This window comes from Rhinolophus hipposideros (assembly GCF_964194185.1).
Source record: "Rhinolophus hipposideros genome assembly, chromosome: 17".
In the NCBI taxonomy this organism is placed as follows: Eukaryota; Metazoa; Chordata; class Mammalia; order Chiroptera; family Rhinolophidae; genus Rhinolophus; species Rhinolophus hipposideros.
The window spans coordinates 43,531,744-43,548,903 of record NC_138063.1 but is presented as its reverse complement, the minus strand read 5'-3'; the positions used below and the strand labels follow the sequence as shown (position 1 = coordinate 43,548,903).

General features: G+C 42.6%; 1 protein-coding gene across 3 annotated transcripts; it reads right to left on the bottom strand.

Annotated features, from left to right (window-relative positions):
- Window positions 1-200: 200 nt before the first annotated feature.
- ADCYAP1 (adenylate cyclase activating polypeptide 1) lies at window positions 201-9,468 on the bottom strand. 3 transcript variants are annotated; one of them, XM_081078871.1, is made up of 5 exons: window positions 8,438-9,468; window positions 8,031-8,141; window positions 5,769-5,900; window positions 5,212-5,310; window positions 201-4,132 (listed from the first exon to the last, which is right to left on the bottom strand). In XM_081078871.1, the coding sequence occupies exons 2-5, from the start codon at window positions 8,138-8,140 to the stop codon at window positions 3,943-3,945; spliced, it is 531 nt and encodes a 176-aa protein (XP_080934997.1). In that variant the 5' UTR covers window position 8,141; window positions 8,438-9,468; the 3' UTR covers window positions 201-3,942. The 3 variants fall into 3 exon arrangements, with proteins under 3 accessions (XP_080934997.1, XP_080934996.1, XP_080934995.1); XM_081078870.1 differs by having other exon boundaries at window positions 8,505-9,468; XM_081078869.1 differs by having other exon boundaries at window positions 8,519-9,467.
- Window positions 9,469-17,160: the final 7,692 nt, after the last annotated feature.

Sequence of the window (17,160 nt, the reverse complement as noted above, 5' to 3'; positions counted from 1 at the left end):
ACTTCTGGATCTGCAGAATTACTGCCAACTGTATATTTTATGTATATATGTATGTATATATATGTATGTATATTATATATATACACATACACATTTATGTATAAATATTTATCTTGAATTTTTCTATTTACCACACACGATACATATATATATATACATACATACATATGTATATATATATATGTATCGTGTGTGGTAAATGGAAAAATTCAAGATAAATATTTTTGGTTGGGCTAATGACTTATCCAGAAAGTAGAGGTAATCCCCAGACTAGGCTGACTTTAAGTGAAATTTATGTATATAGCAACTTGCTGTTCTGTTATGAAGGATAACTCAAAAGAGTGTGAGTGTGTGTGTGTGTGTGTCCATGGGGACAGTGTTTAAAGATGAAGAAAACTTCATATCTAATAAGATCCAATGTAAATATGAATTATACTGTATTTTTTTTTAATTTACTACAAATGGGATCTCTAGATCCAAAGCTCCTCCCTATACGATTCTGGGCCTTAAATACTGAGCTCAGTTCTGAAGAGTTTTTTACTCTTTGCTGATGTTTTTATCTTTGCTGGTCCTTTAGTACTGTTGTGACATATTTATTGATTTATTAATTGACTGCATTAATTTTAAGATGAAAATCTGGCAATTTAAATTAAACGGTATGTGATTTATTATAAGTGACTTTCAATACATTTTTTTAACCCAGAAATCATCAAGGGTTTCACAAATAAATACCACTGAAAATTTTATGGAAGTTTCACATGAAGGCTTTGCTTTAAAGTTTGTTAATATGAATTAATAAAACAAATAATTCATAAATAACTTCCCACATTTTGTCTTACGCTTCAAAGTACGTTTTCTTTTAAAGATATTTAATTAACTCTCTGCTCACTCATGTTCTTTTCCCTTTTACCCAAAGCATTTTAATCAGAAATAGTTGTCTGTTTATCTCTAAACATATTTTAAAACCTCCAAAACTGATTATTTAAATCATTTTTATACAGAATTTTATCAAGACCAATTTAGTGTGCAGAGTTACTTGTAAAAAAAATGTTAGATTGATATTTTAGAAATGTAACTAATACCCAGGTACTATGTCCCACCTCTGGATAGCAATTCTGAATACTGAGCAATGTATATACACAGTAGGGGAGAGAGATTCATCTAAATTGTACATCCTATAAATGTTCAAACATCAGTGCCTATTTATGAGCTGAATACCTTCTTAGGCATCTCGTCTGAGTAGCTACTTTAAATTTTTAGTTGACTCCAGTATCCCATCAAGCAGATATTAAAGTACATTTATAAAAATACATGGATGCTTAGATAGATAGATATTCCAGACATAAAAATTCTTATGGTTGCTAAAGAAAATATAATAGTTTAAGAGATTTTAAGGTAGTTATTTCCTCATATCTTTTTTTCTCCAAACATTAGACGAAGGTGCATTGTTTACAAAAATTTATTCATACAAATTTTACACACTTTAATAACAGTTATCAAAGTCCTAGTTATAGATATCATGTGTGTAATAATACTTGGTTAAGATGTTTTTATAATCAGTTGCACACAAAATAAGAGCTTCAAAACTATCATCTACCTAAATTATCACTACATCATAAATCTGCTCCAGGTTAGTAAGGCTCTTGGCATTTCTAAAAAGTATACAAAAGATTAAACTGGGTGATCACTGTAAATGCTTGCAACTAGCCACGGGAACACTAAATTAGACTTCATAAATAAAGGTTAACTAGAGCCCTATTTCACCACTAACAGCTGACACAAATACAGAAAACTCTGCCCATTATCCAAGAAACAAATAATTAAGACTAAAATGCAAGCCGATGTGTTGCAGCATTGTAGGGCCACTAAATAGCCATCTGTGATTCGTGGCGATTTAAAAGGCGAAGAAAGGCACTAAAGCTGCAAACTGTGTCCCATGTCACATTGCCTGAGGAGACTGCAGAATTAAAGAAAGATTGATCCCGTACACAGGACTCAGGCATAGATCGAATGCCTCTGTGCTTTCACTGTTTGCAATGTGATCTCCTGGCAGCATCCATCCCGCCTGGGAATGCAAATCCAATTCTGTTTTCTTTGATTTATGACTTCATACCGATCAAATCCGTAAAGGAAAAGGAAAGGTCGTTTAAACTTACAAGCCAATGTTTAATCTTTTCTTGTTCTTCTTCTTCTTCTTCTTCTTTTTTTTTTTTTTCAAAATAATTTGTGCCTGAAATTTGGGAGTTTGGCTGGTTTGCCTGTTGTTGCTTGATCTGATTGCTGGGTGAAGGTTCTTTTGTTTATAGAGATTACTCAATATATTCAAGGAATTAATAGGAAACAGACATGCTTTCTGTAGCCAAGAAAGGATACAAAGGAAGGTTCTCTGTGTCGGTTGGAGCTTGCTTACCTTATTCTTGACCACAAATATAAGATAGTACTCATACATATGAAGACGAGGTTTAAATGATTTATCAGTTAGTAAAACTGAGCAACATGTGAACACTACACATTCTAATATGACAAAGGTTGGTTTTATGAAATAAATTTTACTAAGCAATAAGCCATAACGTAGAAAAATACATTTTACCTACAAACTCAATAAACAAGAAACAAAAGGTTCATATTTAGTGCATAATTACTTAGTGGTAACTACACAGGGTTCCTAAACTTTACAATAAGTGCTTGCATCAAACAACAACAACAAAAGGTAACCGCATTCACAAGTTTAAGAGAGTGAATGAAAAATGGTAAACAGTACTTAAACAGTGCAAGAGGGTTGAAAGGAGGGGTTTTCAGAAAAACCACAAAAGAAAAGGGTGGCTCCTACAGAGCAGGGTTCAAAGAGAAGGATCCTGGCCATTTCACAAAATAAGAAGCATGGACAGCACTGGAGAAAAACACATTGTACTTTGCATCTATTTCCAATACCCAGCGCCCAAAGTCAGTCAGGCTGGGGACCTAAGGTGGGGACTCGGCTTACCCTCAGTGTTCCAGACCTAGGGCAGCTCCAAACTAGTCCCTCTCCAGGGTCCTCCTCCTACTGCCCTATGCTCTGCCTCTTCCAATAAACCTACACTTCTTTCACTTTGTTCCAATAGCCCTAAACCTTGAGATATTTGGTTTCCTGAAAGTACAGAAAAGGGAGCTTCCTAACCTTCCAAACCTCCCTTCTCTGTACAATCCCCCAATTCTTCCCCAGGGAGTGGTGTGAATTCTGGGGAGAAGCACAATTTAAATCGAGCTGTTGTTTTATCAGGAGAATGTCCTTCTGGGGTGAGAGTCTGAAGAGACACCAATACACATAAAAGTAGGATTAAAGAAAGCAGAAGTATTAGAATTGTCACCCAAGTGAGGGGGACAGTGCCTAGTTGAGTTGGGCTGGGATTGAAGCAGCCTGCCCTAGAGACTCACTGGAAAAGAATGCCATACAGCAATTATCCCAAATCATTACCTCAAAATCTCCCTGGAGCAGGGCGTCATTGTTTATGTACAGTAGTAAATGGTCGGTATTAATATCTTCAGGTCTGTCGTGGATAAAAATACTGTCCTTTTAATTCTGGTTTACAAAAATAGGAGTAATATTCAAAACAATGATTGTCTATTTTTCTATTTATTTTATATAAAAACATAAACAGCTCAGGCAAATTTTCAATCCTTGTGCACATTTTATATGAACTGCTCTCTATTATACTTATATATATTCCTAAATATATATATTTATAATATATATCAATAATTGGTCCACAAAGTATATCTGTGCATTCTCTAGTGCTTTGTAAAAAGAAAAACTATTATTATCAAAATATTCATTTAATGGCTTTACTTCATACATAAATACATGTTTGAATGGAACACATGAGCGATGACTGTTCAGTTAGTTGGGAAAATGACTTTTCATTGTGTCAGGGTTGTATACACAGGGTAGCCGGTAACTCATCGCTACAAATACGCTATTCGACGTCCTTTGTTTTTAACCCTTTGTTTATACCTTTTCCCTAGGACGGCCGCCAAGTATTTCTTGACAGCCATTTGTTTCCGATAGCGGCTGTAGCTGTCCGTGAAGATTCCGTCCGAGTGGCGCTTGGAGAGCGGCTCTGAGTCATCCTCCCCGCCGTCGCCTAGGTTCCCACTGCAAGGAAAGGGGTCGGGAAGAGGGTTGCAGGGCGGGAGACACAGATTCAATAGCTGCGGGGAGCAGGCGGGCCCCACCCCACTCGGGAGCCTGCGGAGAGCGCAGGGGCTCTCACTGCGCACTGCGCCGCCTTCCTCTGGGGGTAAAAGCCGGAGGGAGGGCTGCGACGGAAACTCCTCATCCCTCTCTCCCCACCGAGGATGTCTTGGTCCTTACAGAGGGACCCAGGATGAGGTCCGGGCCAAGGGCACATGATTTAAGCCTAACCTGTCCCCGTGGGACATGACCATCCCATCTGCGCGTTTGCCCTGAATTGTCCTAACTGTTCTTCTCCCCCTCACGTACAGAGAAAATAACCAACGAGCCCCAAACGCCACTCTGGCTGCTGCTGTGGTGTTTACAACGACCCCGTAATTCCTAGTCAGACGCGAGCACTCCTCTCCTTCCGCACGCTAAGTTGAAAAACGTGATAATAATACAAGTCGACAGGCTGTAGGCAATATTTCTCATCGCATGAATAATTCATGGCAAAAAAAATGTAATCTGTTTTCCCGTGGGCTTTATTAAAATGTTGCCTTCTGCTGATTCTCCACGCAAGCTCTGTGCTCTGGGTTCGTCGGGCACGAGCAAAACCTGTTTCCCTAAGAGTCCAAATTTGAGGATTTGTTGGTTTCAATTAGTAAAAGAAACGTTAAAAAAAGATCCAACTTGGAGGAAATTATAGCAAATCGTCATGCGAAGTTTGAAGGGCTTTGCATGACTGAGGGATTTGTTTGATTTCTCTTTTTTCTTATTCAAAACGGATCAAACTCCCCACTTTTCCTGCGCTCTCCTTTCTGTCCCCGGATCGCCAGCTCTCTTCGCCAAACTTCAGGGGCCGCCTGGGAATCTTCACCCGAGGCCGGGGGCTGGCCTCGCAAACCCCGCAGCGCAGACGCACCCTCGGCCCCACGTGCACGCAAGGACGTAGAAGCCGCGCCACCCACCCCGCGCGTGCACCACACTGACATCCACCCCAGCGGGCGCGCGCCCGCGCGCACCGTCACGCACCCGTTAACTCTTTCGCAAACTCTTACCCCACACCCTTGGCCACGAGCGTTTGCAGGTATTTCCTGGCGGACAGCTGGTCGAGCACTTTGCGGTAGGCCTTGTTAAGGATCCCGTGGGCGACATCTCTAACGGGAAAGCAATCGCGCCTAGTGTCACTGACTCTGTCCCCAAGGAGCCGCCACAGCCCCCACCCCACCCCACGCTGGGCACTCCGAGAGGCTGATGGGAAACACCCAGAAGCCCAGAACTCGGGGGTAACTCTGTTGAGATGTTCCCGCGAGTGACTGCCAGGAATGGAAGTTCCTCCTGCAACTCTGGTGGTAGGTGAGGAGTCAGGGCGCTTGCTCCATCGGCGCGGCGCTCACTAGTCCCACTCCTCGGCCACTGACCTTTAGGTCACCACGCGGCCCTCCTGTCCACACAGACATACCCGCCACTAACTTTCTGTCGCTGTCGTGGGAACCAGCCAAGGGAGAAAAGAGCCTTGAAGGCTTTCATGGAAAAGAACCTGCTGGGCGGGACACTACCGTGCCCCTCCCACCACCTCAGTCCCGGGGCCGCGCGGAAACCGCACGGTTTGTACCTCTTCTCCGTGGGGTAATAGAGCGCGTAGGCGTCGCGCAGCGCGGAGGCGGGGCTCCCTCCGCCTGGCGGGTCGGAATCGTACGAGTCCGGCAGCGGGTTTCCGTCCTCGTCGTAAACTTCGTCCTCTGGCCTGCAATGGTAGCCGGGACAGAAGGAGTGGTCAGTACAAGTCCCTCCCCAGCTCTGCCAGGACCCAAAGAAATGGGCTCGCACTGATTTTCCTCCTTTCTAAAGGTCCCCTACGGACACCTGCCTCTTCTTCCCCGACAGGGGTAGGGATAGAGGTAACGAGGAGGAAACTACATCCAAATGAAATCCTTCCCCGCGAGGCGGCTCTCCCACCCCTCCTTTCGCGGGTGACGGGTCGCCCAGCAGGGCCGCGGCCCCAACAAGTACTGGGAAGCCGAAGTGTCTCCTCCGAACAAACACACCTGGCCACCAAAAAGGCCCTCCCCGCTCCCGGCTTGGCGCCCGAGCTTCCCCGCGCAAGAAGCAACGGGCGGGGACGAGAAAGACTCTAGGAGTCGAGGCGCTGGCCAACACGGAGACCTGGTGGGGGAGACCGGGAGCGAAACAGAGATGGTGGATGGATGGGGTGTGCGGCGGCCAACTTCGGCAGCCACCCCACCCCCCACGAAGCCTCTGAGCCCAGGGGAGCCCTTCCCAGCACAGATGTAGGTCACGGAGAACCACCGACTTCTATTTTGGGCGGGAGAGGATCTGGCAGGAACATGAATAATAGATGCCCCTAAACTTAGTGGGTTTGGCAGAGGTTCATCCGGTGGCGTGTCCGCGCCCTCCGTTGCCTCTCGCCCGGGGAAAAGGCCAGGCACACGGGGCATAAAAAAAAATAGCTAGGGGTGAAATAGGGTTTTTAAGTCCGCTACATAACTCCCGCTAATCTGTTAGCGAAGGCGAGGCTAGGAGACTGCATCCCAACCCCGGGGATCAGGGAAAGAGGCAGCGGAGGCCAGCAGGAGCGCAGCGGCCTCGCAGTCGCCCTTGCCTACCGCCTCTGTTCCTCTGTATAGAACGGGGAGAGGTGGGTTAAAACACAAAAACTCCTCGCTTTAGGCCGCCAGAGAGACTCGGAAAGTGCCTAGAACAAGTCGCGCTCTCTAGGAGGGATTAGGGAGACATTTCGTTACTCCGCTCGCCTTTTCTCCATCCCTGGAGAGAGGTAAAGGCTAGCACATCCTTTCGCCGGCCCCGAAAGCAGCCTTTCCCAGGCGACGCGCCTCTGCCTGGCTGACGGGCGACCCCGGGTCTCTCTGGCCGCTTCCACCCCTGCCCTGTACCCAGATGCTGGCGTCCTAATGCTGAAGCCAGAACCCATCTCTCGAGCCATATCAATGGTCAGCGGCCCCTAAGGCGCGTTCTTGGGTGCGGCTCGGAGAAGCAGCTTTGCAGGCGGAACTCCCGCTTCTCGTTGTCTGGAGCCGGGTGCGCTGCGGCTTGAGGAGGTGGTGCTGCAAAGCTAGCTCCCACTCTGCGTCTGACCCGCCAGGGACTCGGGCTGAGGCAAGGAACCCGACCGATCAGAAACCAGATTCAGAAAAATCCCAGGGTAACTCCGCCTGGGGCGGACAGGGCTGTCCTGGTCCTGCCTGCCTGCTTGCTTTCTTTTCTTCCTTGCATCCATTTCTCCCCCTCCCTCTCAGACTCATTCTTGTTTTTCTTCTCTCAAATAGCTTTTCCTCAACCATACCCAACCAACACTCCTCCCCAGGACAGCCTGAGACTCAAAATACAGTTGGAAAACGTTATCACTGGAGAGAAAAGTCTTCCAGGGAAAAGAATTTGAATTGAGGTGAGGGAGACCCCTCCGCGACAGTCCAGAACAAGCTGTAACAAAGCAAAGTCCCTGGGAGCATAACGCTCAACCCCCCCAACCTGGCTCTGGGAGCCAAAGTTCTAACTCCTGCTGAGAACAGGGAAAAGAAGTCAAGCTCCGGGCCCTGCCCTGCCCCCTCCCGCGGGCGGGGCTGGAGGAGGGTAGGTTTCTCCAGCCCGCTGAAGCGCACTCGCTCCACCGGGGCCCCTAAGCAGCCGCTAGCTCAGAGAAGGACGCCGAGGCGAAGTCGAGCCTGCCCGGCCCTCGGACTGAGCCGGGGCCAGGGTCCCGCGGCCCGACCCAAGCTGGCGGCGGCGCTCTGGGGAGCATGGGGAGATTGTCTTAGTCGGAACTGAGGAACTGCAGGAGGACGACCTGGGGAAGGGAAGCCTCAGCCTCAGTTCAGCCCGCGTGGCCAACACCTACCTGATCCCAGGGAACCGGAGCCCAGCCGCGGCAGGTGAGCAGTAGACGCTGCTGTGCATTATTATCCCGTAGACCAGCAGGGCTAGCCTTGCTCCGCTACACATGGTCATTCTGCGCAGGACGGGAAAGAGGGCACACAGCCGTCAGAACGCCCCTGGCCTTCCACGCGCCAACCCCAAGAAACTCCCGGAGCTGGGGGAGGAACAGAACAAAGCTCCTGCTCCCCGTGTTGAATACCGTTTAGTGACAGACCTCGCACACCCAGCCACGTCCCTCTCGCTATACGTAGTTAATATATATATATATATATATATATATATATATATATATATATATATATATATATATGTATATACCGAGTGCCCAATAACTCGCCAGACCTGGTACCAAGGAAAGCCAACTCGTACCTTCATGCTGGCGAAAGAATCAGCAGTCAGGTGAGCCGTTTGCTTTGGTAAGAATTTTCCCCCTTACCATTCAACTCTTACCGCCGCTAGGAGAGGATTTGTTGCCAAGTAGGACGGCGGGCAAAGGGCTCCTCCAAGTTTCTGCGCTGGAGTCACAACCCAAAAGGCATCACCGTCTGGTGTTAGTGCCTGAGGAGAAGCCGCAGGAACGAGCAGGAGCAGCAGGAGGAGCTGGAGGACTTGTTTGCTGAGGCCAGTATTCTGTTGAAAAGTTTGTAGACGCCCAGACTAGGAGAGAGCGTGACACCCGAGAGAAGGGGGCGAAGAGAGAGATGTAGAAGGAAGAAAGAGTAGGCAATGTGCTAAAGTGGGGGGCGGAGGACAAAGTGGCCTAAGTCCACCGGGAGAAAGTAGTAAGTGATTAAGGAAAAGAGGAAAAGTCAAAGAAGGAGAGAGGAAGGAAGGAGACAGGGCCGAGGTTCAGCTGGCGTCTGTGGGAACCGCCCGGTCAGACAGCTGTGGAAGTCGGCAGCGCCTTCTCTGTTCTGAGGTCCTTCTGGCTGCGTCTGAAGCTTCGGCTTCTTCTGCTGCTGCCTATGAGTACAGAGGTGACCGGCCCTGTGCTCCTGTTTATATGTGCAGTTAAGAGAAACCTATCCGAACATGGTTTTAGAAGAGCCTTCTTTGTCAACATCTGTCTGCCTATGGCCTTTAAGTACAGAATATTTTGTTGCACTGTTGCGCTCCGATTTTTATTCATGAAATGACTTCCTTTTTTTTTTCTCAGTCACGTAATGATCGGGTATCAGAAAAAGACGTCAGCATCCTAGTCCCTCAAGGAACGTATTAACTATTCTGTGCTGTCCTCTTGGATGATAAGATCCGGAGTCATCCACTTCTCATAAACACCTTTCACTCATACAATCCAATTTGTAAGAAGTCCAATTATTTTGATGGTTTTCAATTTTACCCATTTCTCAAAGATCGGTGAAGAAGTCAGAGAATTTTGAACATGGTAAAAGTCATGGTTTTAACTATATCCGTATTATTTCTCTTTACTTTTCATCAAGCCCCAGCAATGAGAGCTCTAGTCTCTGGAATTAAGCACCATCAAGCTCTCCTATTAATAAATTTAATTTAGATCACCTAATTTCTTACGTATGTTCTTTCAGATAGACAATTAAATGTGGAAGTCATTTTGTTTTTAAAGAGAGGTCTTGGAGGATTATCAGTAAATTGCTAATGAGTCTGGCTGCCATTGACAGTCTGGCTATGAGTAGATTGATTTAGAGTTAAAACGTAAGTCCAGAGCTTGGCCTGTGGAACTCTCCAGACCCTGAGTGCTGAACCTGTTTGGTCACAGATGCTACAAACATTGAAAATTGCCCGATTCAATTTTTCACCAGAGCCTCTAAATCTCAGGATTTGGCAGTAGTGCCATTAATGGGGCAATTTATTGCACAAGTCACCCCACTGTTCAGATATGTTCCTGCTTGCAGTGTTCTTGAATGGTTTTTAAGCTGAAAAGCGTCCAGCCCATCTAGATTTCAATAAAGAGCATTCTATGTCTCCCTTCAGTCCTGGAGTTTGGAACTCTAGATGATCTATTTGGACACCTTCACACTTTCTGTGGATTTTACTGATTTGAAAAATTGAAACAAATTGTGCTTTCCACAAAAAATTTAAATTTTAAGAACTTTGGAGTGAGAAATGTGTTTCCCCCTTTATTTCCAATTTGAGCTTTACTTAGGAAAATACAGACAGACTGGAAAGCATAAGGATTCCCAGTACAAGTTCACTTGCTGAGGGTTTCTAACAGGAATCCCTCTATTGGGAACAGTTAATTTTTTTTTTAACTGAAAATTATGTGGGAAGAGGAAAGCTATAAGGGAAGACCACATCCACCCAGAGGCTTCCAAGTCCCGGGGGAATTTAAGAAGATTTGTAAATCTCTACTCCGGTAAAAGAACTCTCTCGGGTCTATTTCTTTCAAAAAGGAAATAGAGTCATCGATAACCATTAGTGTGTGCGTGTTAATTATTTGGATTAGACCTTAAACAAAAATTAGAGGAAATGACAATTTAGTGGGAGTGCTTCCTGTTACTATGATTTGGATCTAACATTTAAGTAAGCTATATTGGTTCTGCATGCTTTTTCTAAGATAAAATTATAATGCTTCTCATTTCAATGCCTTTCCCACTCTCCTATTTGAGATTTAATACGTCCTCCAAGAAGACTAAGTTTCACTTATTCCTGGCCATGAATGGCCAGAAACTCTTTCTCTGAGCTTGTTCCTGGGGATGCTCCAGGTAGCTTGCCTGCAATAAAGCTTCAGACCACATCTATATGGGGATTACCTCTTTGTCTCCACTGCATATGTTCGCTGATTTATGTTGGAGTGTTTACATGCGTGTGCTCATGTTCAGCTCTGCCTCTAGAGTAAGCTCGCACACAAAGAGCCCGGGGTGAACACGACCAGATAATCAAGCAGAGACGTCTTTCTTACTAAAGCGCCCAAAGCTATTACCGACTCAGGTTTTCCTGTCTTCCGCCATGCTTCACGTCAAAGGTGAACCCGATTAAAATCCTTACTCTTTCCTCCCACGAGTATTTTGAAATGAGTTCAATCTGTAGAAATACTTGAAAATTTCCACGACTCGTGTACGAATTCCCTATTCAACTTTAGTAAAGGGAGCCACCATGTGGGGAGTTTGTTGACTTCAGGGCCTATTAAAGGGGGAAAACCACAAACACCATTAACTTCGTGGGGAAGATGGTGGAACTGCTGGCTCTACAGGCCTGCAAGACTGACCTGCGCCTCTGGTTAGCAAGGGTCTTCCACTTCCCCTCTACTCCGCGTAAGCACTTGCAACACGGAACTCGGGGGCCCGCACTCCAAAATTACCAGCCTCAAGGCGTGAACCTCTTCAGAGAAGTGAAAGACTAAGCAGATAATTTAATTCGAGATTCTTGGTCACTGAACTCCAGAAAAGCTACCTTTGGAGACCCATTCATTGCTCCGCACAATCTAAAGACCGGTCCCGCCCCAGCACACAGCTACTTGGGGGAATCTAACCACAGACAGGATCTTCCTGCAGATCTTTAGTGCCATTGACTGTCTCCGATTAGGCGAGTTCGGTGTCCCGAGGGCAAGGAAGCTTTCCTATTCTCGAAAGTTATGGCCCTGGGCCCCGGGCCGGGGGGAGTCGGAAACTGCGGGCAGCAGGGGCCGCACCCCTGCCTCGGCAAATCTTCAGGCTTGAGCGCAGGCCCTTTCTGCTTTCTATTCAGTGGAGCGGAATATATGGGGCAATCGAGGTCTCAGAAACCAAACCGACCCCCAGTGCCCCTCGAAAGTAAGAATTTGCTTCTACTCTCCCCGGGCGTTCTAACTCGAACATTAACGCTGTTTTCAGTGGGACTTTCATATGGGAGCGGCGGGGAAGAGGATGCATCGGGCCAAAATGCCGGGCTGCAGAGGCCCGGCGTGCACTGAAGAGGTGTCCAGAGGCAGGGCCGGCATGCACTCGTTCGTTACAAATGCAGGCGCCAACCTGGCTTGATGTGAGGGATGGGGCCTGGGCCTCGGACCCCAAGGACCTCAACTAATGAACCCTTTGTGGGAGGAGAAGGGAGAAGCAGAGGGAGAGTGAGAGGATAATTGGGAGAGGCAGGGCAAGGGGGAAGAACTTTCCAGTTCTATCCTGTTCTTAGCCGGCTTCTTTCCCAAAGGGATTTTTACATCTTCCTAAAGTGACCCAGGTTAAGAGTGAGAAAGAAACCTTCGTATCTCCTATATATGATTGAAAATGACATGGGGGAAAGAGGGAGGATATAAAGGGGCCAAAGAGAAAATGCAAACAAATTTCAAGCTCTCTATCCAACAGTCCCTCTTACCTTTTCCCCCTACGTTCACCAGATGAAGTAGAAGAATTCTCCAAGCAGAAAAGTTTCTTTCCAGGATATGGAAGTGTAGAATGGCATGTAACTGGAATCATGTTCAGTTAGAAAAGTTAGTGGAACCATGGAAATCTTCAGAATGGATGGTCTTGCCCATGTCCTCTGTAAGGCAAAGGGACAGATGGAAGACATCAATCTCAAGCTAAGGAGTAGCCTACCCAAACGAGGCTGTTTGGAAATATTTGTTGGAAATGATAAAGACGCTGAATTTCAAGCCCCTAATGCAGCAACGCCTTTTTAACCTGTTTGTCCTGAAGATATGAAAACAGAACTTTTGGTTATGAAATAGGGAATGTTAGCTTAAACTCTGGCATTGTTTTGTTTTATCTGGTCACGGATACATTTGTCTTCCCTGCAGTTTCAAACGTTGAACTTTCAATCAACATTCGATTCAAAAAACTCTTCAGCCCTTGAAAAAGTAGATTTTTGTATTCAAACAGGAAGAACATGTCTAGTATATTCACTGAGAGTTTAAATTTATGAATGCCTTCCCAGCATTAACAAATATCTGGCATAGACAAGACTCAGCTCCCAGGGTAAGGAGATTTCCTTCTGGCCTCGCTATCCATCCTACACATACTTTCCATGTGTTCACTTTTCCTTTTTTGGCTATGTAGCTCTCCCCATTGCCTGTAACACCACCACTCCAATCACCTACCACCCTCAGTTTTTTGGGGTTTTTTACCATATGAAAGAACATCCTGTATGAATATGCACACACATACTCATACATTCCTAGTACAAATAATACTAAATCAGATTGGGAAGGTCTTATATTCTCATTCTATTCATTTCTAGTCAGTGTGTAGCATAAGACCCAGGCTACAGTAAGCTTTTTCAAGCTAGATGCAAAACATTATCCTCTCATATGAGTGACAAAAGTAAATTACAACACTGTTTTCAATTTCACTCTAAACTTTTTCTCTTCTGACTCTTCCAGAAAATGTGATGACTAATGACTCACTTCATACAGATTGCACCTGTAGGGAAACCCAAATGTTCTGCAGCAGAACATCATGACCATCACTTACTGGACTGCATCACACCCTTCTGAACTCACTATGAAGTAAGGAGCTGAGGAGCTTACACATAATGTGTCATGACTTACTTCTCTGACCTTCAGAATGTAGTGCTTCACACACTCTAAAAACAACCTGCAAAAAAAGCCCTTCCAAACCACATGAGCCAAAGCATCTCTCTAATTCAAGCACAGAATTGTATGTTCACAGGGCCAAGAGATTTTGTCCATTGATTTAAGACAAAGCAGATACCCAAGAAGCAAAAACTAGGATCTAACATTTACTGCAGATTTGGGTGATTTCAACTATCTTACATATATGATTCTCCCAAGGCTATGTTTTCTGAAATATTTTGGGTACCAAAAATATATACCCCAGACTTTGCTGCACAGCATTTGTAAAATTCTCCTGAGATTTCCAGAACATGTTCTCTGAAAAGCCAAGGAGAAGAAAGTCCTCTCTCTAATTCAGTCTAAATCCTCTGCTCATATAAGGGCTTAAATACAGGAAGAAAAGTTTGGAGAAGGTTCAGGAAATCCAATATACTAAATGAGTTTTTGTGAAGGCTTCTGAAAATATTGGAAGGAAGATCTCTGTGCACAATAAAACAAGGTTTCAATGTGTAAGTCAGAAAAGGGTATTGCTCTACATAACATTCCAAACTCCTGTCCTCTGGGTTCAGACCCAGCCTTATTATCTGTGAATATAGGTCTATTTGTAACAATTTTGGAGACTTGCCATTTTATTATACTTATTGCTAGCACTTTTTGGTAATAACAACTGCAAATACTTTATAACCTTTCACTGCACCCAAATATACACAGGTATTATATACATATATATACAAAAGCTATCATCTACTTGGAATACAATTATATTTGCCATGTGTTTACTATTTGAAAACTTCAATTATTATTTCTTTAAATTCTCTTAAGTACTTCTTTCCAATGGGGCTGCATGACTTTGCTACTCTCTAGTTAATAACACCAACAACAATAATAACTAGCAATAATAATAATTAGTGAACAATTACTGTGTTAAATACTTGACTAGAGTCATTTCCTTTACCCTCAGACTATCTTCTTTCTAGACACTGTTATTATTCCATTTTCCAGATGAGAAGTTGAGACTCAAAGTCATTAGGCATCTTACCCAAAGTCATACAGCTATTATTAACACATTGTAATGTAGATATTCAAATTCAAGTCCCAATGACTCCAGGCAGTCTTAACAACCGTAGTGTATTATACTGCTTTACAAATTTATTTTCTCTAGAGTTGTTATAAATACAAATTACTAATTTAATATGCACTTTAATCTGTGACTTGACTCAACTGAGAAGAAAATAGGTTTCTTTTTTATTAATTTTCAAATTAAAAATTATGTTTAATAGGAATCAAATGCTATTACTACTGTAAAAATTGATTAAGTTAGACTACAAACATATCACATACTATGGACTTTGTTTTATAGAATAGATATGCTTCTAAAAATATGTGATTAATAGTGCACATATTCTTATTTACATATATCAAATTGTTGAAAAGGTAAAAAATATTGCCATCCTATGTCATTTTTTAAAAATGATTTTATACTTGAGAATGTAGCAAAAGTTTCAGTGATGTGTTTAAGAAAAAAGCATTATTTTCTAAGATCACTATTTAATAGCCATTGTCATCACCATATCTTATTAAATCATCATGTAATTCAATACCACAGAAACCATATGATTGCCAGTGAGTCAAGAGTTTTGTGAGTCAAAGAGATGATGTATATAAAAATGTTTTATAAGCAATAGATTCTAGAACAGTGTAAGGAAAGGGAAATTAACATTTACTGAGCTCCTTTTTTAATAGCAGTGACATGCTCTTTGTTAACAAAAAATGTCCCATTTAATACTCTTATTCTGGAAGGTAGATATGGTACTATTATTCTTATTTTTACTGATGGATAAACTGAGACTCTTAAAAGTGAATTAACTTGCCCAAGACACACAGCTAACAAATGACAGTCAGGTTTCAAACCCAGGACTGGATGTTTCCAAAGTTACTGCGCTTTCTCCTACCATTTGGCCTCCTTGTTATTTCTGTATAATGGCAGTTATTAAAGGGAAAAGAAAGATGAGCTTTCATAAAAGCTGATTATTTAACAAAACAGTTTTATTGAGACATAGTTGACATACAGCGCTGTATAAGTTTAAGGTGTACAACATAATGATCTGACTTACATATATTGTCAAATGATTACCACAAGTTTAGTTAATACCCATCATCTCAAACATTAAATATATACACACACACACAAATATATATATATTTGTATACATACTCCCTAGTGATGAGAACTCTTAGGATCTACTCTCTTAACAACTTTCATATATACCATACGGTAGTGTTAGTAGTCATCATGTTCTACGTTACATCTCTAGTACTTACTTATCTTATAACTGGAAGTTTGTACCTTTTGACCACCTTCATCCAATTTCCCCTGTCCCCACCTCACCTCGGGTAACCACAAATCGGATCTATTTTTCTATGAGTTTGAACACATAAGTTCAAGGCAATAGTATGAACAATTCTTCTTGCTTTCCCTTGACATTTTAAAATAAGTGAGGAGGTTATGTGTAAGTATCATTTTTAAGAACATTTTAAAAGAGATAAGTAATAAATAAGTTTGCACTTGCAGATTAAAAACATGATAAAGTTGCAGCAATTAAAACAATGTGGTGGTGGTGAAATAATAAATCAGAGGAATAAATATCAAGTATATAAATGTGAAGAAATAAACACTATTATGTAACTTCCAATGAAAAGAGTAGAATAATGGGACAACTGACTATCCATTTGGAAAGAAAAAAATTAGATCACTACTTCATATCCTAGAACAACATCAAACATATTCAAGTGGGTTAAAAATTTTAATGTAAAAGAAAATCACAAAAATACTTAAAAATCTATATAAATAATTTGAAGATTAGAAAGGAAAATTTAAGACTAATGATTTAAAAAAAAACAGAAAAAGAGATTGATAAATTGACTAAAACATTTTTTAAATTTCTCTGTGTTAGAAAATCCATAAAGTTAAATGGCACATGAAAACTTGTGGGAAAGTTGACATTGTTAATGAAAAATAAAGAATTCACATCTTCAAAATACAAAGAACACTTATAAATCCATAAAGAACAATCACACCTAAATTCAAAGTTGGTAAAGGACATAAACAGGCAATTCACAAAATTAGAAACATAAATGGCAAATAAATTTGCACAAAATTCTTTTCCCAAGTGGATATAGTCAGTTGTCCCAGTATCCAATTCTTTCCATTGGAAATTACATAATAGTTTTTATTACCTTATGTTTATGTTTCTTATATTTGTTTCTTTGATCTATACTATGTAGCATAAATAATCATACAAATGCAAATTAAAATGTTGTAGTTTTTAATTTACCAAATTGGAATAATTTTTATATTCTATGTTGTACTGTCAAGCATGCCAGGAAATGTGTGTTCTCAAGCACTGCTGGCATGAGTGTAAATTGATCCAACTTTTTGAGAGAGCAGTGTGTCAATTATGGATTAATTTTACCCACTGATTTTACTTCTATGAATCTATGCTAAAGAAATAAATATGGCTCTATCCAAAGATTAACTACAACCCCTATTCATAGCACCTCTGATTATTATAAAGAACATTTGAAAATCAGTATGGGACTAGAGAAATGGCTAAATTTCTTTTAGTGCATC

Excerpts from the sequence above, each read along its gene's own strand:
- ADCYAP1 (XM_081078871.1), bottom strand. The coding sequence starts at position 8,140 with ATGACCATGTGTAGCGGAGCAAGGCTAGCCCTGCTGGTCTACGGGATA. Across the intron at positions 5,311-5,768 it reads TATTACCCCACGGAGAAGAG|AGATGTCGCCCACGGGATCC; the intron begins GTACAAACCGTG and ends CTTTCCCGTTAG. Across the intron at positions 4,133-5,211 it reads CTCGTGGCCAAGGGTGTGGG|TGGGAACCTAGGCGACGGCG; the intron begins GTAAGAGTTTGC and ends CTTTCCTTGCAG.